Source organism: Scyliorhinus torazame, chromosome 16 (genome assembly GCF_047496885.1).
Source record: "Scyliorhinus torazame isolate Kashiwa2021f chromosome 16, sScyTor2.1, whole genome shotgun sequence".
NCBI classification, from domain to species: Eukaryota; Metazoa; Chordata; class Chondrichthyes; order Carcharhiniformes; family Scyliorhinidae; genus Scyliorhinus; species Scyliorhinus torazame.
The window spans coordinates 38,691,467-38,713,496 of NC_092722.1; the positions used below are offsets into that span (position 1 = coordinate 38,691,467).

The following is a 22,030-nucleotide window of genomic DNA, read 5'->3' on the forward strand; positions in this document are numbered from 1 at the left end:
AAAAATGGGGGAGGTAGTTATAGAGTTGATGATAAGGTGCAGTGGGGTTAAAACTGGTAGGCTTTGCCCTGATAAATGCAAAAAAACACCTTTTTACAGGCTGTGGTTGTAGCAGTAATCAGGCCTTAAGAGGATAGACAAGCCATGCCCCACTGACAGAAAAGTAACACCATTATTTAAAGGAACATCCTGTCAATACTCAGTCTGAGCTGCAAGGCCTCCATTGCTCGCTTGGAGCTCAGGTCCCCCCCCCCCCAATCTCATCCCACAAAGGGCATCAGGACCCAGTGTTTAGAAACCCCTGTCCTAAGCAATGGTCAGGTCATTTGTGGGTTCTCTCCTACTGTGTGGAAACATCTGGCCTCCACTATAAAAGGTTCAGAATACCTACCTGACATTAGGAATGCCCAGATGCAGATTGTATGTGACTAGTGTCTCAGTGAGAGACTGACGGCCGCACCCAACATACTGCTGACCATTAGTCTTTGCACTGTAATAACAATATGAAAAGGGAGACCTGTGAAATAAGAACAGGGACAAACAGAACAGCACGACTCCTTTAAGCGACTTTATTTTTGTACAAAATGGGATATATCAGTTATAGTATGAATCAGATTACACAGAAATATCTCACCCAGTTGCACATACTACAGTACCGCCTCCTAATGGTACTTCAAGAACATTTATACCAAGGAGTTCTGAGCAAGCATGTCTCAAGTTTTGTTTTTTTCATTGCAGGCGATCGGAGCAGAGATGAGGCAGCTTATTTTTTTAAATTCCCCTCCAAATGTTGCCTCACCCCCCCCCCCCCCCCCCCCTCCTCCTTAAGGAACTAACCCCCAGTTGGGTTACAGCTCCATGGCTACTGGGCATTCTCCAGAATGTTGTCCCAAGTGACCATCCTTCACTTCTCAGCCTGAGTCATGAGATATCAGCAGCTATTTCACCAGGGCAGGCATCGATCCAATGATGTTGCAGAACGTGGGTCTTCCAGCAGGAGCTACACTGTATTGCAGTTGGGAGTCTGAATCTAGGCTGTTTTTTCCCCTCTCCATGATCCAGAGACGCTGAGACCAATTGTGGCCCCATTACCATCACCCTGGCTGGAATTGGCTAACTCAACACAGTTTGGACATGGAATTGGGGACCTTCCTGGTCAGCACATCTCAGCTGCACACTGGTAGACTGCCCATGGAAACTGAACTATTGAGGGGGAAGGGGGGGCGCTTCTCATTTCCTTTTTAATGTGATCTAGTCACTGTTGGATCAGGTGCCCAATGGATTGCTGATGTCAGAATCCAAGACCCATGCGGAAGTAGGCCTTTCAGCCCATTGGGTCTTCGCCAGTTCTCTGAAAATTCTGTCCAATGGCTACACCTCCCTGTCCTTTCACTACAGTCTTGAAAATGTTTCCTGTTTAAACTGAGATTCAACGAATATAGACTTCTATATGAACCTCACAGGAAAAAGGTTTATAGGCATGAACTGGGTCATTGCAGTAAATATGTATCGATTTGGTCACTGGATGTCAGTAACACATGCAGTAACTTTATATATATATTTCCAAAAGCATGCTGTGAGAGTCTAGCGGCTGATCATGGTTACTCCACCAGGTTTTTAAATTAGCGTTTTGTTTCTTGGATACTGGAAAGGAATCTGAATCGCCAACCGGTTTGAGATGCTAAGCTGCCCCTGATACCGAGAGCATACAATTTTGCTCTAAGTAGGATCGGCCTAGGATTCTACAATGGAATCTACAGATGGCAAACCCTTTATGTTCGAATTTAGGCCCCGGTCATTAGCCCTCATGCCTGCTGTATTTAGTTTGAATCCAATTGATCTCATTACCTCAGTTGCAATATTTTGTCCTGGGAAACAACTGAAGTGTTAAGAGGAAAAGCCAGCAAACAAATAATCCTGTTCTACTCTGACAAAATGCTTCTGAGGTATTCCCGCCACAATGTCACATTGCGATGTAAAGGATACCAATCCCCAGCCTCAGACTCTGCCGATGCATAGTTCCTCGTGTATCCCAGGCTGTTGGTTGCAGCACAGAATATGGCCGCTAGCGAATTAACGTTGAGGCAAATCAGCACACTGATGAGACTGGAAGAGGAGACGCTGCAAAGGTCCCAGGCCTGTGCTGAGGGCCATCCTCATCAGCCCTCTAACAACAACATACAAACAGCAGAACAGGCATGTTCGACCGTTAAACCTTGCCTGTACGTGATCCCCGTGTTTAGGGATATTTAAGCACCATTGAAAATAACTTTTAAAAGAATAAGATGCAACAGAAAATCAAGTTTTATAAACTGAAGGCATCCTGAACTCTTCGGAAAAGTCTCCAGATCCAGTTTTAGCTGAGGCAGTTTCACCCAAAAGACTGCTGTGTCTGGAATGTTAATATGCTACTTTCCTGAGGAGAGTTAGAGGAAGGCTTCAGCTGACAGTAAACATTTGTATTCACACATAGCAATAGTGCAACAGTAACTATTGCAATACACAGAGATATAGCGACCCCATGTAGTCTCAGTGTGACCGAGTGATTAGTTAATGTGCTAGTCCAGTGAATAGGATCTTGGCATCCGAGAAATGACTGATAGTAATATATGAATGCTGAACAGGTTTGTTTGAACCACCTTAGCTAATTTAGCAGCTATGGTTAGCCCTCCATTGGCAAACAGATGGAGATCAAATAAGCATGTTAAGCATTCCAATGTTAACATTGCACAGAGTCATGTCCAGGCTGGAATTACAATAGATATAAATCCCTGAATAGAAATCGCACCAGTTGGATCGGAGAAGGATTCATGTGTTTGAAACGCAGAGAGCTGCCTAGGTGTGTGTAATGAGGCTGTACAAATATCGAGGATTGAAAAAGCAGCAGGAGTGAAGCTCATTGGGTTATTAATATCTGGGAGTGTGTTATAGGATTGAGGGGGGATGCCCCAGGTGTGTACCGCACGGCTGCCTGGTGACTGGTATGGGGAGGGATTCAGTTAAGGGATTCAAATAATAGCATAGCTATGAGCATGAAATTCAGTGTGTGAACATCCATTGAACCCCTTAGTGGACATTCTCTCACTTCTACAATGATACATATAATATGCCTGTTATTATCACTCAGATATGGTTAGGATAAAGGGATTCAGATGTGTGACACATAGTGGTATGTGTATTGCAACATGGAATAGGTCCTATCGGTTTACACATTTAATTATGCTCATTACCAGTAAAAAGTGGTGGTATTTTAAAAAAAATCTTTGTCCCTGATCCCCTTCGTTCCAATAAGTACCAAAGCTCACACCATTCCCAAATGGGTCAGATCAATACCCAATTAGACAGGACAATAGGTTACAGGGGTAGGAGAGATTGAGATGATCAATTCTTCTATGGGATGCTTGAATATAGAGGTGGTGGGGGGGGGGGGGGGGGGCAGAGTGGCATTATCTAGAGAGGGCAGGAGGTCAGGTAATGTGGACACGAACTTGGATGAATATTCTAGTCTTTGTCTGATTGCCTTTGAGCAACACAGAGTGGTAATACAGAATTTACCTTCAGTAGGTTAAGGGAGGGGAGGGGGGGGGAAGAGAGTTTGTGAAGGAGTAGGCTGTGGAAGTAGGTTAAATGGGTGGGGTAGGGTGAGAGATAGCACAGATTGAGAGAATTTTATGGACCATGTTCAGTTCCATTTACCGCCTTTATTGTCTCATTATAAAAAAGATCCATTTTCATCGCTGGGACTACACCACACTCTCAAAGTCACGTGCTCTGGAACCTGCATCGTTTTCTTCTGTGAAAGTTTACTGCTTTGTGCCTCTAGTTTTAGTATTTTGGATGTGGTGACTGAGAGGGAGAAGAGTGATTCGCAGTGTGATGCACTCAGTGGTAATGACACAGTATTGGTTTACATTATATCGAATAGTAACAGTCCTGGGTAGGGGAGGGGATGTGAGTCCCTAAAGGTAGCTGGGTCACTCCAGGAAGGAACCACACTGAAGCAGTTGATGTCCGGTGTCCCCAAGTGTCCGGTGCAGTGCAGTGGGGGACTGGGGGTTGGTTAGCTGATGGCTGCAGAGGGGAAAGGAGGACTCCAGAAGTGAAGTGAAGACTCACCGAAAAGGCTTTGCTAAGTCTTGCCATTTGTTACTTTAACAGGCATTAAACTATTCCAAATAGCTGACAAAGGGATTTAAAAAGAACGCTTTAAACACTTGTTCGCCAGCCTCGCACAATATCACTTTCAAGGCCAAAGAATCTAACTGCTCCACTCAGCTGGAAGAGTCAGAATGGAATTGGCCTGCGCAATCAGTGCAGTGAGTTTGAATCGATTTGGGACATGTTCACACACTCCTGCCTTGCCCTGACAGATAGTGAGTGACCAGATGAGAATTAATCAATTTCCAGATGCAAAAGGCGGTACAAACTGTCCCTCCAGAGGTGAAGCATGTTCACGGGTGATGTGTACTCAAGAGTTTGATTGCTGATGTATGAATCGCTCAGGCAGCCTTTAAGACACAATTCTGCTGCAGGATGAATTTTGATTCATTCCCAACCACGAGACATCACGCGATATCTAATTTTTCTCCAGACTTTTTAAAAAATAAATCCGAAAGCTCCGGCCAGATACACAGCACGAAAGGCAGGTCAGCAACAGGTAGCAGGGGGGGAATCTGTATGATTCCTATGAGGCGATGGATTGAGGATGGACAGTAAGTTCAGTGCGAGGTACTCTCCATCCACCTTCCTTCTCCCAGGCAGGCACGGTGTAGCCAAGGAGGAATGGCAAGGCCTTTGGCTCACGAATCGTCATGGCAACATGGATACAAAGTGGAATGACTGAATTCCCAAGGCTTCACGTGTAACCTGCATTGTAGTGGTCCCCTCCACCAAACAGTATTAACTATGACATTATGTGCGCAATCAAGAACAGAGGATAATATGAAAGATCTCCCAGCACCATCAGAGTTATAGAAATATGAAAATGATCCCTCTAAATTACTTAAGGTATTATTATTGATATATATGGAGATTCCTCTATCTCCTGGACCAAGGCTCCACGCGTGGCCCGTTCACCAGTTTATGCGTCCTCAGCAGGAGCCACAGCTCTTGTCACATGATGAAGCCATTTGGCCGCAGAGCCCCCGGTTGGCCATGACCCCACACTTTGCGTACTTGTCTCGGCACAGGTCAGCTGCAAAAGAGGAGTCGGCGAGAACGGGAGGAACAAAAGGACATGGATTAGGCGCTCGTCATGTAGGACTATGAACCCATAGTGAACATTCAGTAAACTGGGGCGATATCTTCCGGCTGTTCACGCTGGCGGGATCTTCTGGTCCCGCCGACAGCGCACCCCGCCGCCGGTTTCCCGGCAGCATGAGTGGGTTCGATGGGAAATTCCATCGACAGCGGCGGGGGGTAGCCTGCCACTGAGGCAATAGGGAAGCCAGAGAACTTCACCCTCGGTTTCTTTCTTTATGAAATACACAAGACATACAAGTCGGGATATGTGTCCCAAACATTGAGTTGCACCACTGAGCATCAACAGTTCCAGGACATCACGTTGGAACCAAACCTCTGCACCATCTAAATGCCTGCAGAAAGGACTGTTGCTCTTCCCGCCTCCTCGGCACTTGTCCCTTGCCCTGGAAGGGCCAGTAGACTTTTTTTTAAATCCCAGAATGTTGCTAGCATTAGCGAATGAGAGGAATAGTTCGCTGCCAGCCATGTTCTTCCAGCAACTGACCACAATATCTGAATCGGACAGTATTTTCAGCAACTGGATTCTTCAACAAAACAAAACCCTGCCCAGACCAATCTCCCTGGCACTGCTCCTCTAAAGCCACATGGTTTCCCTGTAAAAATATCTACGTCTACTCCATTCTGTTCTCTTGTGTCATTAGAAAATACTGAAGGCCAAAGTGATGGCCAGAATAAGAATTAGGCCATACACGAACATAAGAAGACTGTAGAGGAGCATCGCCGTGGACCGTTCCGATCCCTACTGCAGCAGAACGAGAGCGAGGAGACCTCAAAGTACCTCCCACCTCTCACACTCCTAACTCTGCCTCTCAAGGCCAGCAGCACTATGGTGAATAGGAGTGCTCCAGCATACTTTCTGATTATAACAAATACTGACTCCAGACCTCCGCAGTGCAGCGGAGCTCCCCGTTTGGTTGTGGTCCTGAGACCTCCTACTCACCTCTCAGTAGCTCCTCATGGGCGCAGACAGTGCGGACACAGACCTCCTTGTTAACCACATAGACCCTGCGAAGGCTGAAGAGCGAGAAATATGAATGATGGGTACAGAAACCAAGACAAGCTGCAGCAGTTTCTCCCAGTGAAAGCCCTTTCTGCAGAACAGTCTTTTCAGTTTTGATTCAATTGCCATACACTCTTCCACTCATAACCCACAGCAGACCCTTATTGCAGCATGGGCTGATATCGAGATTAGGGGCAGGGTCATTTAAAAAAAGTCTTCACGGACTTCCGGTTGTGGCCATGCGGAGCTAAGTCGCGCGTTCGGCAGCTCCCACTAGAAACGGACTTTTGGGCTCTTTTTAGGGACCCCAGCGGCATTTGTTCGACGGTTCCCAGTGTGGGAAGGTGACAGTAACATTTCCCCGGCACTGTATGGATTGGACCAGGAGTGGAGCGGTGAAAAAAGTAGTTTTGGAGCAGCGAAAAGTGCGAGGGAAGTAAACCAAGGTGGCGGCGGGTGGAGACCAAGCAGCATGGGCGCAGTGGTCGTAGGAACAGCAGGAGTTTCTCACGGAATTGAAGGCAAAGCTGTTGGAGCCGATGAAGGCTTCAATCGACAAGCTGCTCGAGACCCAGAAGGCCCAAGGGGCGGCGATCCGGGAGGGGCGGCAAAAGGCCTCGGAGAACGAGGATGAGATCTTGGGCCTGGCAGTGAAGGTAGAGGCGCACAAGGCGCTGCATAAGAAATGGCAGGAGAAGTTCGAGGACATGGAGAATCGGTCGAGGAGGAAGAACCTGCGGATTCTGGGTCTCCCGGAGGGAGTGGAGGGGTTGGATGTTGGAGCATACGTGGTCACGATGCTGAACACATTGATGGGCGCGGGGGCCTTCCCGGGGCCCCTGGAGCTGGAGGGGGCCCACCAAGTCCTGGCGAGGAGGCCCAAGCCCAATGAGCCGCCATGGGCGGTGCTGGTGCGGTTCCACCGCTTCGTGGACAGGGAGTGTGTCCTAAGGTGGGCAAAGAAGAAGCAGAGCAGCAGGTGGGAGAATGCAGAGGTCCGGATATACCAGGACTGGAGCGCGGAGGTGGCCAAGAAGAGGGCCGGGTACAATCGGGCTAAGGCGGCTCTGCATCGGAACGGGGTGCAATTTGGAACGTTGCAGCCGGCGCGACTGTGGGTCACTTTCAAGGACCGCCACCACTACTTTGAGACGCCGGAGGAGGCGTGGACCTTTATCCAGGCCGAAAAGTTGGACTCGGATTGAGGGTCGGTTGCGAGGGGATGTCGAGAGGGGATTGATGTGATTGTTGTGTTTTGGGGGGGGATGTTCTGTTCTGTTTGGTACTGGGTTTATTTTGGGTGCTGAGTGGGGTAGGGTGAAATGGTTCATAGTGGGGGTTTGGTGAGAGTGAGAACGTCCGTGGTTGGAAGAGGGGGCCCCATTGGGGGGAGGGGAGAGGGGAGGCCCGAGGTGGGGGAGCTGGGATCAGGCCGCGAAAGAGAGCTGCGCCTGAGGAGGCGGAGCCGACTCGGTGGAAAGTGCGTGCTTTTTCCCGCGCTAGGGAAGGAAGGGGGCGGGGTTGGGGTGGTGCTGGAGAGGAGCGCCCGCTGATGGACGGGGGGGGGGGGGGGGGTTGATGGAGTGGCGGGAGCGGCCGGGGTCAGCAGGAGTCAGCTGACGTACGGGAGTGCTATGGGGGGGAGCAATGCAGCTGGGGGGGTTGGGGGGGGGGGGGTGGACTGGGTTGCTGCTGCATTGGCCAGGGGGAACTGGTGCCTGAAAAGAGAGACGGGGCGGTGGTCTGCCGCTGGGGGGGAATGGAGAGTGCAGGAGGCGCGGGGACGTGGCTGGCCTAGAAAGGGAGATGGCTAATTGGCGAGAGGGGGGGAGGGCAGCCCCCTGATCCGGCTGATAACTTGGAATGTGAGAGGCCTGAATGGGCCGGTCAAGAGGGCCCGTGTATTCGCGCACCTGAAGGGACTGAAGGCAGATGTGGTCATGCTCCAGGAAACGCATTTGAGGGTAGCAGACCAGGTTAGGCTGAGAAAGGGGTGGGTAGGTCAGGTTTTTCATTCGGGGTTGGACGCAAAGAATCGAGGGGTGGCGATTTTGGTGGGGAAGCGGGTGTCGTTTGGGGTGCAGAGCATCGTGGCAGACAATGGAGGTAGGTACGGGATGGTGAGCGGTAAGCTGCAGGGGGTGCGGGTGATCTTGGTGAATGTGTGTGCCCCGAATTGGGACGATGCCGGATTTATGTGGCGCATGTTGGGCCGGATTCCGGACCTGGAGGCAGGGAGCTTGATAATGGAGGGGGGACTTTAATATGGTATTGGATCCAGCATTGGACCGCTCTAGGTCCAGGACGGGTAAGAGGCTGACGGTGGCCAAGGTGTTGAGGGGGTTTAATGGACCAGATGGGAGGAGTGGACCCATGGAGGTTTGTTAGGCCGGGGGCCAGGGAATTCTCTTATTTTCCCACGACCATAAAGCCTACTCCCCGATTGACTTCTTCGTTTTGAGCAGGGCGCTGATCCCGAGGGTGGAGGACACGGAGTATTCGGCCATAGCCATCGCAGACCATGCCCTGCACTGGGTGCAGCTCGAGCTGGGTGAGGAGAGGGACCAGTGCCCGCTGTGGCCTGGAGGTGGGTTTGCTGGCGGATGAGGAGGTGAGCGGGCGGATCCAGGGGTGCATTGAAAGATACCTAGAGGTTAACAATAATGGGGAGATGCAGGTAGGGGTGGTCTGGGAGGCGCTGAAGGCGGTGATTAGGGGAGAGCTAATCTCCACTAGGGCCCACAAGGAGGGGAAGGAGAGGAGAGAGAGGGAGAGGTTGGTGGGGAGATTTTAAGGGTGGATAGGAGGTATGCAGAGGTCCCCGAGGAGGGACTACTCAAGGAGCGACAAAGCCTCCAGGCTGAGTTCGACCTGTTGACTACCAAGAAGGTGGAGGTGCAGTGGAGGAAAGCGCAAGGGGCGGTGTCTGAATACGGGCAGAAGGCTAGCCGGATGCTGGCACACCAGCTTCGGAAGCGGGAGGCAGCGAGGGAGATTGGGGGAGTTAGGGATAAAGGGGGGAAACACGGTGCGGAGTGCGTTGGGAATAAATGGGGTATTTAGAGACTTCTATGAGGGGCTGTATAGGTCTGAGCCCCCAATGGAGGAGGGGGGGGGGGGGTGCGTCGTTTTCTGGACCGGCTGAGGTTACCGAGGCTAGAGGAGGGGCAGGTGGCGGGGCTTGGGGCACCGGTAGGGCTGGAGGAGCTGACTAAGGGGCTGGGGAGTATGCAGGCGGGGAAGGCACCGGGGCGAAATGGGACCCCGGTGGAATTTTACAGGAAGTATATGGACCTGTTGGGCCCACTACCAGTGAGGACTTCCAATGAGGCAAGGAAGGGGGGGGGGGGGGGGGGCCTAACCCCGACGATGTCCAGGGCGCTGATCTCGCTGATCTTGAAGCGGGACAAGGACCCTTTACTGTGTGGGTCGTATAGGCCAATCTCGCTCCTCAACGTGGATGCGAAGTTGTTAGCGAAGGTGTTGGCTACCAGAATTGAGGACTGTGTCCCGGGGGTGATCCACGAGGACCAGACGGGTTTCGTGAAGGGAAGGCAGCTAAACACCAATGCGCGGAGGCTCCTAAATGTAATCATGATGCCTGCAGTGGATGGGGAAGCGGAGATAGTGGCGGTGATGGACGCGGAGAAGGCCTTCGATAGGGTGGAGTGGGGGTACCTGTGAGAAGTGTTGAGGAGGTTTGGGTTCGGGGAGGGGTTCGTTAGTTGCGTTATGTTACTGTACGAAGCCCCGGTGGCGAGTGTGGCCACAAATCGGAAGAGGTCGGAATACTTTCGGCTGTACCGGGGGACGAGGCAGGGGTTCCCCCTATCCCCCCTGCTATTTGCGTTGGCAATTGAACCTTCGGCGATGGCTTTGGGGGAGTCCAGGAACTGGAAGGGGCTGGGGGGGGCGGGGGGCACAGACCGGGTATCGCTGTATGCAGACGACCTGTTACTGTATGCGGCGGACCCGGTGGAGGGGATGCCAGAGGTGATGCGGATCCTCAGGGAGTTTGGAGACTTTTCCCGGGTATAAGCTCAACATGGGGAAGAGTGAGCTATTCGTGATACACCCAGGGGACCAGGGGAGGGGGATAGACGAGCTGCCACTGAACAGGGCGGAAAGGAGTTTTCAGTACCGAAGGATCCAGGTGGCCAGGAGCTGGGGGGCCCTACACAAGCTCAACTTGACGAGGCTGGTGGAGCAGATGAAGGAGGAGTTTAAAAGGTGGGATATGCTGCCACTCTCCCTGGCGGGTAGGGTACAGTCGGTGAAGATGACGGTGCTTCCGAGGTTCCATTTGATATTCCAGTGCCTCCCATCCTGATCCCTAAGGCCTTTTTAAGCGGGTCAGCAGGAGCATCATAGGGTTTGTATGGGCGAAAAAGACCCCGAGGGTGAGAAGGGTGTTTCTGGAACGGAGCAGGGACAGAGGAGGGCTAGCGTTGCCTAATCTGTGTGGGTACTACTGGGCTGCCAATGTGGCGATGATACCCAAGTGGGTAATGGAGGGGGAGGGGACAGCGTGGAAGAGGCTGGAGATGGTGTCCTGTGTGGGTACGAGCCTGAGAGCGCTGGTGGTGGCATCGCTGCCGCTCCCGCCGACAAGGTACACCACGAGTCCAGTGGTGGCGGCGTCCCTCAAAATTTGGGGGCAGTGGAGACGCTACAGGGGGGGAGGCAGAGGCTTCGGTGTGGTCCCTGATCCGAGAGAACCATCGGTTTGTCCCGGGGAGAATGGATGGGGTTCCTGAGCTGGCACAGGGCAGATATTAGAAGGATGGGGGACCTGTTTATAGATGGGTCATTTGTGAGCCTGGGGGGGTTGGAGGAAAAATTTGGGCTCCCCCCTGGAAATGCCTTCAGGTACATGCAGGTAAGGGTGTTTGTAAGACGGCAGGTGAGGGAATTTCCACTGCTGCCAGCACTTAGGATCCAGGATAGGGTGCTCTCGGGGGTGTGGGTTGGAGAAGGCAAGGTCTCGGCGATCTACCAGGAGATGCAGGAGGAGGCGGAGGCCTCGGTGGAGGAGCGGAAAGGAAAATGGGAGGAGGAGCTGGGGGAGGAGATAGACGAGGGTACGTGGGCGGACGTCCTGGGTGGGGTAAATTCTTCCTCTTGCGCCAGGCTTAGCCTGATACAATTTAAGGTTCTGCACAGGGTGCAAATGACTGAGGCAAGGCTGAGTCGGTTTTTTGGAGTAGAGGACAGGTGTGTGAGGTGTTCGGGGAGCCCAGCAAACCACGCCCACATGTTCTGGGCGTGCCCAGCGCTGGATGGGTTCTGGAGGGGCATTGCGAGGGCGGTGTCTAAGGTGGTAAATACCCGGGTTAAGCCGAGTTGGGGGTTCGCACTATTTGGGGTATCGGACGAGCCGTGAGTGCAGGAGGCGAAAGAGGCCGGTATTCTGGTGTTTGCCTCCCTGGTAGCCCGGCGGAGGATTCTGCTCCAGTGGAAGGATGCAAGGCCCCCAAGCGTGGAAGCCTGGATCAGCGACATGGCAGGGTTCATTAAATTGGAGAGGGTAAGATTTGCCTTAAGAGGATCTGTGCAAGGGTTCTTCAGGCGGTGGCAACCATTCCTAGACTTTCTAGCGGAGGGTTAGGAGGTGGTCAGCAGCAGCAGCAACCCAAGGGGGGAGGGGGGTACTTTGTGTTTCCTACTGTGTTTATTATCATTTAATGGGGGGCTTGTATATTGGTGGAATACGTGACATAGCTATAAGATGTTTATTTATGTGTTCTTTGTTTTTTCTTATTTCTATAAGGGGGGGTTTTGTTGAAAATATGTAAAAATTTGAATAAAAATATATATTTTTTAAAAATGTCTTAACATATTTTCCAGGACGTCACGCTATTACCTGACATCAAAGGGCAGCTCACAAGGCTCCACATCGCAATGTGGTCTGGCAGAGAGAAGGTGACTATTGCTTCCTATAGAGCCAAGGAGGGCCATAAAGAATCATAAAATCCTTACAGTGCAGAAGGAGGCCATTCGGCCCATCGAGTCAGCACTGACCCTAGGAAAGAGGGCCCTACCTAGGCCAATCCCCCACCCTATCCCCGTAACCCCACCTAACCTATTGGACACGAAAGGGCACTTTAGCGTGGCCAATCCACCTAACCTGCACATCTTTGAACTGTGCCCCATTCCTCAAGCATAAACTCCACAGGTTGAATGAACTGAACCTGATTTTAACTATTTCTCGGCCTGTTCACGGGCTGTGAAATAAGCAGCTCAATTATTTTGCATCAAGCCTCGTCTCACCCAGTGTTTGTTTACTCTGCCCTCTGAATGGATGCAGTATTCGTATAAAGATACAAATACCCAACATAGAAAAGGGGGATGTTGTTGTCGTTACACTCCCAGCTTTATACAAGGAAACGTCAGGCAGTGGCTACAAGAGAATGGGTCTATGATTCTAAGCAGTTGCGCTCTTGTGGGAGTCTGACCCACTGGCTACTTATCCTTGTGCGACAGGATTGTCTGATGCCATCAGTCTTGGGATGGTATCTACAGCAGATTCAAATTTGCCTCAATGGTAAGAAAGTCTTAAGAAGTAAGGTTGAAGTGGGAATTAGATATAAGACCCAAACCAAGCTGTTCCAAAAAGGTGGGTGCCAAGGACCAAGTGTGCTTACCTGTAAAAGCAAAGGCTCTTGAGGCACTGTTTGCAGGGTCTGTGTACAGAATAGAGTCTGGTGCATGGATACTGCTCCTCCCGGCAATCTGATGGGCAGAGAACACGCCAACATTGCTTTAATGGTTGGAAGTGGATCCAGCGGAAATAAGTACAAATGGTTCACCACGGACCTGCTCAATCCTTGGGCTTGTGCTGTATGAACTACTCCCAATTGAAACAACAGGAGCAACAGGGGGGAAACAGAAACCAAATAGCCAGGGCTGGGTTCCTGACCCTGGTTGCTCTACAGTGATCCCAGTTGGCAGAGCACAAATGTAGCTAACAGCCGAGGACAGGATTGGACTCAACTTATGATGGCCCCACAGTGATGCTTACTGGTCCAGATTCACACACATGGACTTGCTATTAGAGTGAGGCGTCAGTAGGTGTCCAGTTCCTTCCTCAATAAGGGAGCCAAAAGAACATAAGAACTAGGAGCAGGAGTAGGCCATCTGGCCCCTCGAGCCTGCTCCACCATTCAATGAGATCGTGGCTGATCTTTTGTGGACTCAGCTTCACTTTCCGGCCCGAACACCATAACCCTTAATCCCTTTATTCTTCAAAAAACTATCTATCTTTATCTTAAAAACATTTAATGAAGGAGCCTCAACTGCTTCACTGGGCAAGGAATTCCATAGATTCACAACCCTTTGGGTGAAGAAGTTCCTCCTAAGCTCAGTCCTAAATCTACATCCCCTTATTTTGAGGCTATGCCCCCTAGTTCTGCTTTCACCCGCCAGTGGAAACAACCTGCCCGCATCTATCCCATCTATTCCCTTCATAATTTTATATGTTTCTATAAGATCCCCCCTCATCCTTCTAAATTCCAATGAGTACAGTCCCAGTCTACTCAACCTCTCCTCGTAATCCAACCCCTTAGGCTCTGGGATTAACCTAGTGAATCTCCTCTGCACACCCTCCAGCGCCAGTAAGGAGACCAAAACTGAACACAATATTCCAGGTGTGGCCTCACTAACACCTTATACAATTGCAGCATAACCTCCCTAGTCTTAAACTCCATCCCTCTAGCAATGAAGGACAAAACTCCATTTGCCTTCTTAATCACCTGTTACACCTGTAAACCAACTTTTTGCGACTCATGCACTAGCACACCCACGTCTCTCTGCAAAGCGGCATGTTTTAATATTTTATCATTTGAATAATAATCCCGTTCGCTGTTATTCCTACCAAAATGGATAACCTCACATTTGTCAACATTGTATTCCATCTGCCAGACCCTAGCCCATTCACTTAGCCTATCCAAATCCCTCTGCAGACTTCCAGTATCCTCTGCACTTTTTGCTTCACCACTCATCTTAGTGTCGTCTGCAAACTTGGACACATTGCACTTGGTCCCCAACTCCAAATCATCTATGTAAATTGTGAACAATTGTGGGCCCAACACTGATCCCTGAGGGACACCACTATCATAGATTATCATAGAATTTACAGTGCAGAAGGAGGCCATTCGGCCCATCGAGCCTGCACCGGCTCTTGGAAAGAGCACCCTACCCAAGGTCAACACCTCCACCCTATCCCCATAATCCAGTAACCCCACCCAACACTAAGGGCAATTTTGGACACTTAAGGGCAATTTATCATGGCCAATCCACCTAACCTGCACACCTTTGGACTGTGGGAGGAAACCGGAGCACCCGGAGGAAACCCACGCACACACGGGGAGGATGTGCAGACTCCGCACAGACAGTGACCCAAGCCGGAATCGAACCTGGGACCCTGGCGCTGTGAAGCAATTGTGCTAACCACTATGCTACCGTGCTGCCCCTACTGGTGACTGATTGCCAACCAGAGAAATACCCATTAATCCCCACTCTTTGCTTTCTATTAATTAACCAATCCTCTATCCATGCTACTACTTTACCCTTAATGCCATGCATCTGTATCTTATGCAGCAATCTTTTGTGTGGCACTTTGTCAAAAGCTTTCTGGAAATCCAGATATACCACATCCACTGGCTCCCCATTATCTACCGCACTGGTAATGTCCTCAAAAAAGTTCACTAAATTAGTTAGGCACGACCTTCCCTTTATGAACCCATGCTGCGTCTGCTTTAAATTGATTCAATTTATTGATGAAATAACAGAGAAGGTTGACAGAAGTGTGGTGGCTATTCTGTGTCTGGTCTCTCAAAGGCATTTGATAAACTATTAAATAATAGACTTGTTAGCAAAATTGAAGCCTGTGGGGCAATGTCTGCATGGATATAAAATTAATTAAGGATAACTAAGGAACAGAAACCAGGGAGTAGTGGTGAACAGTTGTTTTTCAGATTGGAGGGAAATGTACAGTAATGTACAGTGATTTAATCGGAGGATCACCACATGGAATAGAATTCCTATAGAGGCCATTCGACCCATCGGGTCTGCACCGACCCTGTGAAAGAGTACCCTACCCAGGCCCAATCCCCCATTCCATCCCCGGAACTCAACCTAACGTTGGACACACTAAGGAGCAATTTAGCATGGCCAATCCACCTAACCTGCACTTTGGACTGTTGGAGGAAATCGGCGAACCCCCACGCAGACACAGGAAGAAAGTGCCAACTTTACAGTCACCCAAGGTCGGAATCGAACCCGGGTCCCACATCTCAGACGAGGGCAAGAGTGACAAGGTGGGGCCTTCACGAATAACCTAAGCTGGTACAGGAATTCAACCCGCGCTGTTGGCCTTGCTCTGCATCACAAACTAGGGGCGAGATTCTCCGACTCCCCGCCGGGTCGGAGAATCGCCGGGGGCTGGCGTGAATCCTGCCCCCCCGCCGGTTGCTGAATTCTCCGGCACCGGATATTTGGCGGGGGCGGGAATCGCGCCGCGCCGGTTGGCAGGCCCCCCCCCCCCAGCGATTCTCCGGCCGAAGTCCCGCTGCTAGAATGCCTGTCCCGCCAGCGTGGATTAAACCACCTCTCTTACCGGCGGGACAAGGCGGCGCGGGCGGGCTCCGGGGTCCTGGGGGGACGCGGGCCGATCTGGCCCCGGGGGGGTGCCCACACTGATCCGCGGGCGGGCCAGTGCCGTGGGGGCACTCTTTTCCTTCCGCCTTCGCCACGGTCTCCACCATGGCGGAGGCGGAAGAGACCCCCTCCACTGCGCATGCGCGGGGATGACGTCAGCGGCCGCTGACGCTCCCGCGCATGCTCCGCCCGGCAAAGTCATTTCCGCGCCAGCTGGCGGGGCACCAAAGGCCTTTCCCGCCAGCTGGCGGGGCGGAAATCAGTCCGGCGCGGGCCTAGCCCCTCAAGGTTAGGGCTCGGCCGCTCAAGATGCGGAGGATTCCGCACCTTTGGGGCGGCGCGATGCCGGACTGATTCGCGCCGTTTTTGGCGCCGGTCGCGGACATCGCGCCGATTGCGGAGAATTTCACCCTAGCTGTCCAGCCAACTGGGTTAAACTGGCTGTACAGGACATATATAGGTAATGTTCCACATTAGAATCCATAGAATCCTACAGTACAGAAGAGGGCCATTGGGCCCATCGAGCCTGAAGAGCACCCTACCTAGGCCCACTCCCCTGCTCTATCCCCATTTCCCTGTAACCCCTTCTAAACTTCGGACACTAAGAGGCAATTTAGCATGGCCAATCCACCTAACCTGCACATCTTTGGACTGTGGGAGGAAACCAGAGCACCCGGAGGAAACCCACGCAGACACGGGGAGAATGTATAAACTCCAGACAGTTATCCAAGGTCAGAATCGAACTTCGATCCCTGGAGCTGTGAGGCAGCAGTGCTAGGGGATGCAGCTAGTCTGTAGCACGTCTCCAGTACTGCAGCTGGGGGATGTTGTTGGGGTGCATGCAGTGTCTTCAGCCATTTCTTGATATCACGTGGAGTGAATGAAATTTTAAAAAGATTTTTAAAGTACCCAATTTTTTTTTTCCAGTTAAGGGGCACGTTACACTGCACATCTTTGCGTAGTTACAGACACGGGGAGAATGTGCAAACTCTACACGGACAGTGACCCGGGGCCGGGATCGAACCCGGGTCCTCAGCGGCGCAGGTAGCAGTGCTAACCACCGTGCCACCCCGGAGTGAATGAAATCGACTGAAAACTGGCATCTGGTGAACGCGGGAAGTTCAAAATTACATCTGGTGAGTAAGAAGAGGGGGTCGGTACCCAGTGTATACTGATTGAAGATAATTGGCAAAAGAGAAGGGATAAAAATGTTATTTATGTAGCACCTTGTTTATGATTTAGAATGCACTGCCCAATAGGGTGATGGAGCCGTACTTAATAGTAACTTTCAAAAGGGAGTTGGATAGATTCTTGGATAAAAACAGTTGCAGAGCTCTGGGGAACGAGCAGGGGAGTGGGACTAATTGGATTTCTCTTCCAAAGAGCTGGCGGAACCCTGACAGGCCAGAAAAGTCTCTTTCTGCGCTGTCTGATTCTACAATGTGGGCGTGTGTCACTGTCTGACTTACACATGGAAAAGTGCATTTGGCAAAGAACTTCTGGAATCATAGCCGAACAAAAGGTCAGGATTCGAGACAGAGGAAAGGAGAAATAGGGGGGAGTGAAAAAATGTCAAGTGAGTTTTGCTTTAATCTTGAGAAGCTTATCTTTAAACATCTAAAGATCAAGTTTAAATTGACGGAAAACCAGTTGTACAATGTAAAACTTTTAAAATTATAGTGAATGGCTAATCACACCATCCAGACTTTGTCCAGCGGTTCATTCACATTTGAGGAAATGGACTGTGCAACTAAAAGCACATATTTTATAAATGCAGCGACTGAACTGATGCCAGCGTCAAAACAATCAAAAGATCAAACTATCTCTCTACAGTAACCACACAAAGCTAGACTTCACCATGATATTGTGCAGAAAATGTGACATAGAACTTAACTCCTTACTCTCCTGAAGGAAGGCAGACTTATATTTATGTTGCACCTCAACAATCCTGCAGAAACACCCTCAAACTCCTGAACTCATTTCAGCAATACATTTATTTTGACATGCAGTTAGTGTTGTTGTGCAAGTAAATGCGTTGGCTGCAGGATAAGATCTCAAACAGCAATTGTTCTTAGGAGGTGTTCTTAGAAGGGGCTGGTTTAGCACAGTGGGCTAAATAGCTGGCTTGCAATGCAGAACAATGCCAGCAGCACAGTTCAATTCTCGTACCAGTCTCCCCGAACAGGCGGCGGCGGAATGTGGCGACTAGGGGCTTTTCGCAGTAACTTCATTGAAGCCTACTTGTGACAATAAGCGATTATTATTATTCCTTGCTGGTGGAATGTTGGCCAAAACCTTTGAACAACATGTCAACCAAAGGACTGCACCTCTCACAATGCAGCACTCCTTCGGTACTAAAGCTCGATTAAGCACTTGAGTCCCACAGTGTGAATTGTTACTCAGAGATTACAATGAATTAAGCCGCTTGAACATTAAAGGTGAAGACTTGTTGAGGTGTGGCCTTCAGTAATCGCACCAATGGTCATTCTTAATGTTTGGGAGCCCTTCTTTTCATTCTTTCACAGGATGTGGGGGAGTGGGTGGAAATCACTGGTTAGGCCATCATATTTATTGCCCATCCCTAGTTGCCCTTCAGAAGGCGGTGGTGAGCCACCTTGAACCGCTGCAGTTCCTGAGGTGTAGGTACACCCACAGTGCTGTTGGGGAAAGAGTTCCATGATTTTGACCCAGCGATATATTTTCAAGTCAGGACAGATTGTGATCAGGAGGGGGCCTTCCAGGTGGTGTGTTCTCATGCATCTGTTGCCCTTGTCCTTCTTGGTGGCAGAGATCTTTCTTGGGCTGGGTTCTCCATTCCTGCGTCTAAGTGCTGACGCCAACAAGGATCAGTGGTGTTGCACAATGGGAAAATCAGCGCGAAAACTGCACCGATTCCGCTACAGGTGAGGGGCTAGTACTGGTGCCGCATGGAACACCAGCGGAAGGCGGTTGGAGAATCGGCGGGTCCGTGCTGTACCTGTGCAGGGCTGACAAGCTGCAGTCGCACGTACGCCTACACACCACAGACACCCACTGATCGTGCCGGAAAAGATGGCACCGGCTGTGCTGGACTGCGTACCCGTCCACCCTGGCCCCACAGCCCACCTCCTGGCCACCCCCCACCACTCCCTCCAGCCCTGGCAGAAGCCCCCTGGCCAGTGACACGGCTCTCGGTGGAGTATGGCGGCGTTGGATACTGTCCGCATGACCTCTCTCTCTCCGCAGCTGCCATGCCAGGCTCATAACCGATAAGTCCACACATGGCCTGTGCCGTTGGGAACTCAACCCATCGGAGGCGGGCATCGCGGGTGGGCCCACTAATGACATTCCCAATTTCAGCGTCGGGCAACGAAGTATCCCGCCCCAGGGTTTGGAAGGTGCTTGGTGAGTTGCTGCAGTGCATCTTGTACACACTGCTGCCACTGTGCGTCACTGATGGAGGGAGTGAATGTTGAAGGCGGTGGATGGGGTACCAATCGAGTGGGCTGTTGTTTTCTGGATGGTATCAAGCTCTTCGAATGCTGCTGAAGCTACACTCAACCAGGTAACTGGAGAGTACTCTCCACTCCTGACTTGTAGTGTGTAGATGGTGGACAGCCTACACAATGGGCTAGCACAACAGAGTCCAATATTTGTCTTCACCCATTTTCTGCACATGTGCACACATTTTCCAACGTGGGTCATGAGGGAGTGATCAGCTGGAACAGGGCTGTTTTCCCCCCTGATGCAGCACAGGGCTGTTGGGACTAATTGATAGTAGAATCCTGACTGATCAGCAAATTCACCACAGACTGGAATCAATGTTCTCTGCTACATGGCATGAGGGGAACACCCTCTCAGCCTCTTTCCTGTCAAGCCCCCTCAGAATGGACAGAACCAGTTACCATCCCAGGCTGCAGACCCATCAGGTTGGCGGGGCCTGTCCAATGTCTTGATAATTAGATGGTGTGTGGCATGCCCTGAATTGGCACCTTAAGTGGCCGAATTAGACGTCTACCCACCACTGGTAGGCAAGTAGACGCCCTCTCCCAGAAGCTGCCACCCTGACAAGTAGGCCAGAAGCAGGGACATGGTGACAGGCTGGCACACCAGCCAGAGGCAAGGAGTTGCCACCATACCCGCCTCCAAATCCATCTCTGCCTTTGTAGCAAAATCCATTCCGATAAATCTATTCATTATTGTCTGTCCTATAATTCAAATCATTATTAATTATGAAGTGGTTCCTTTCCTGCACCAGTTTTTTCTCTCTTTATCTCAGCCGTTTGGGTGAATTGTAACTGCCTTCAGATGGGTACAAGCTCTCCCACGTTGCTCCTGGCTGAGCCCTTTTGACAGCTGTGTGAGGTCAACAAAAATGAACTGGATTGTGCAACTTGTCGATTGGCTTGTCACTCAGTACAGGAACTGGAACACACCATTAATCCAAAGGGAACATTAAAACTGCCAACTACTTCACCATTTTTTGATTTATTTTACACTCTCCTTGAACTGATAATGTAATTCAATTTGAATTGCGGCTCCCGGATACAAGTCCAACCCAGGCACCAGTGATGATCATCTTTAGCTTGCTGTTGTGGAATTGGACAATACAGTGGGTCGACACTGATCTTTCTGCCGTGGCATCTTGACAGGCAATATTGGCTTAAAATGTGGCAGCAGGAGATGAACGATGCCAACTCTCAGTACTTCAAGATAGCTGTGCAGAACAATAAGTTAAAGGGTTAGGAAGGAGTGCTACTTCAACCTAGTGGCTCAATGCAGAACTCTCCAATCAGATAAGAGCTAAGCCAAGCCAACAGCAATGCCAGAAATAACATTGCCAGTGTACCTTCTTACTCCCAGCACCAAACAAAGCATTTTCTTACACGAGGCTTTGGTCCAAAGAGAGGAAGCCAAATTATACAAATTATTAGCGAGGGATAAAATATAGAAAGCAGCTGTTCAAATATTACAAATGCAAGGGGCTAAATGGATGGCTCCAAAGATTCTTGGCAAACGTTCGTTAAAACTATAGTCCTACTATGTTCACACACGTCCCATTTAATCAGAACAGTGCTGCTAGATGTAACTTTCTTCATAACTGTCGGCTTTTTGGGCAAGATATCAAACTGTCCAGTTTACTGAGTATTAACAAACCCAACTCGGAGACATTCATGGTGTCAAATGATCAATTTCCTCAGGTCGGGTTTGATCAAATCCAATTGTGACAAAAAGATTATACCTTTCTTTGAAAAAAAGACGGATTGTATACTAGGTTCTTTCTTATTGGCCAAAATTATTAGATGGCCATTGTGCTTGGATAGCGACCCATCCTGCAACCCAAATGTTTAGAATATATCAATGGAGTGAAATCTTTACACTCAATTATAAATATCTTACGGGCCTGTTTACGGCAAATATTTGCTTGGTGTCTTTCTTTGTATGGGCAAGCGTTGCTTTGAAGGCCGTGTGTGCCCGGTTATCCAAATATAGTTACGCAAAGCTCTTCATTTTTATACTTCTTCAAAGGAATTTGGTGGTCACGCATGGAGGCAGCAGTCAGCCTGTCACCAACAGAGTAATGGAGCGAATCCCCTTACTCTGTAGCAGAATGCAGCTGCCGAAGTAAAGGAATGATGCTCCAAGGATCAGTTTTAATATTTGGAGATTGTGCAGGGCAAGTCTCTGTGCCAGCTGATTCTGATGGGAGTAGTGAATTTGAGATTTAATGTAAACCTCCTGTTTGTATTGTGAGGCACAATGACACGATGGTGTGGGTTCGATCCCGGCCTGACCCTCACCTTGCCCCCCACTTGCGAAATGGTGCCCCCCCCCCCACACACACACGCAGCGGGTTTCCCTGTGGTGGATGTGGCGATACATTGGCCACCGGTGGGATCTTCCATCCCACCAAAGCCTACGGGCCTTAGCATGGCTCACCTGCCCAGGGAACCCACCACAGGGGGCCGATTCCGGCGAGACTGGAGGGGCTTGAAAATCCCACCCTCTGTCTCTCACAAGGGTTGTAATGTCACTGATGGCAAAGTCAAGAAATTACCATAGATATCAAAGAATCATAGAATCCCTACAGGGCAGAAGGAGGCCATTCGGCCCGTCGAGTCCACACCAACT

General features: G+C 50.4%; 1 protein-coding gene across 2 annotated transcripts in view; it reads right to left on the reverse strand.

Annotated features, from left to right (window-relative positions):
- Positions 1-555: 555 nt before the first annotated feature.
- mfap2 (microfibril associated protein 2) overlaps positions 556-22,030 on the reverse strand; it is a 48,244-nt gene continuing 26,769 nt past the window's right edge. For both annotated transcript variants that reach the window (XM_072478332.1, XM_072478333.1), the window contains exons 6-8: positions 12,907-12,994; positions 6,203-6,276; positions 556-5,194 (exon numbers count right to left, since the gene is read on the reverse strand). In XM_072478332.1, the coding sequence (XP_072334433.1) occupies positions 5,091-5,194; positions 6,203-6,276; positions 12,907-12,994 (266 nt within the window). In that variant the 3' untranslated portion in view covers positions 556-5,090. The remainder of the gene's footprint in view (positions 5,195-6,202; positions 6,277-12,906; positions 12,995-22,030) is intronic.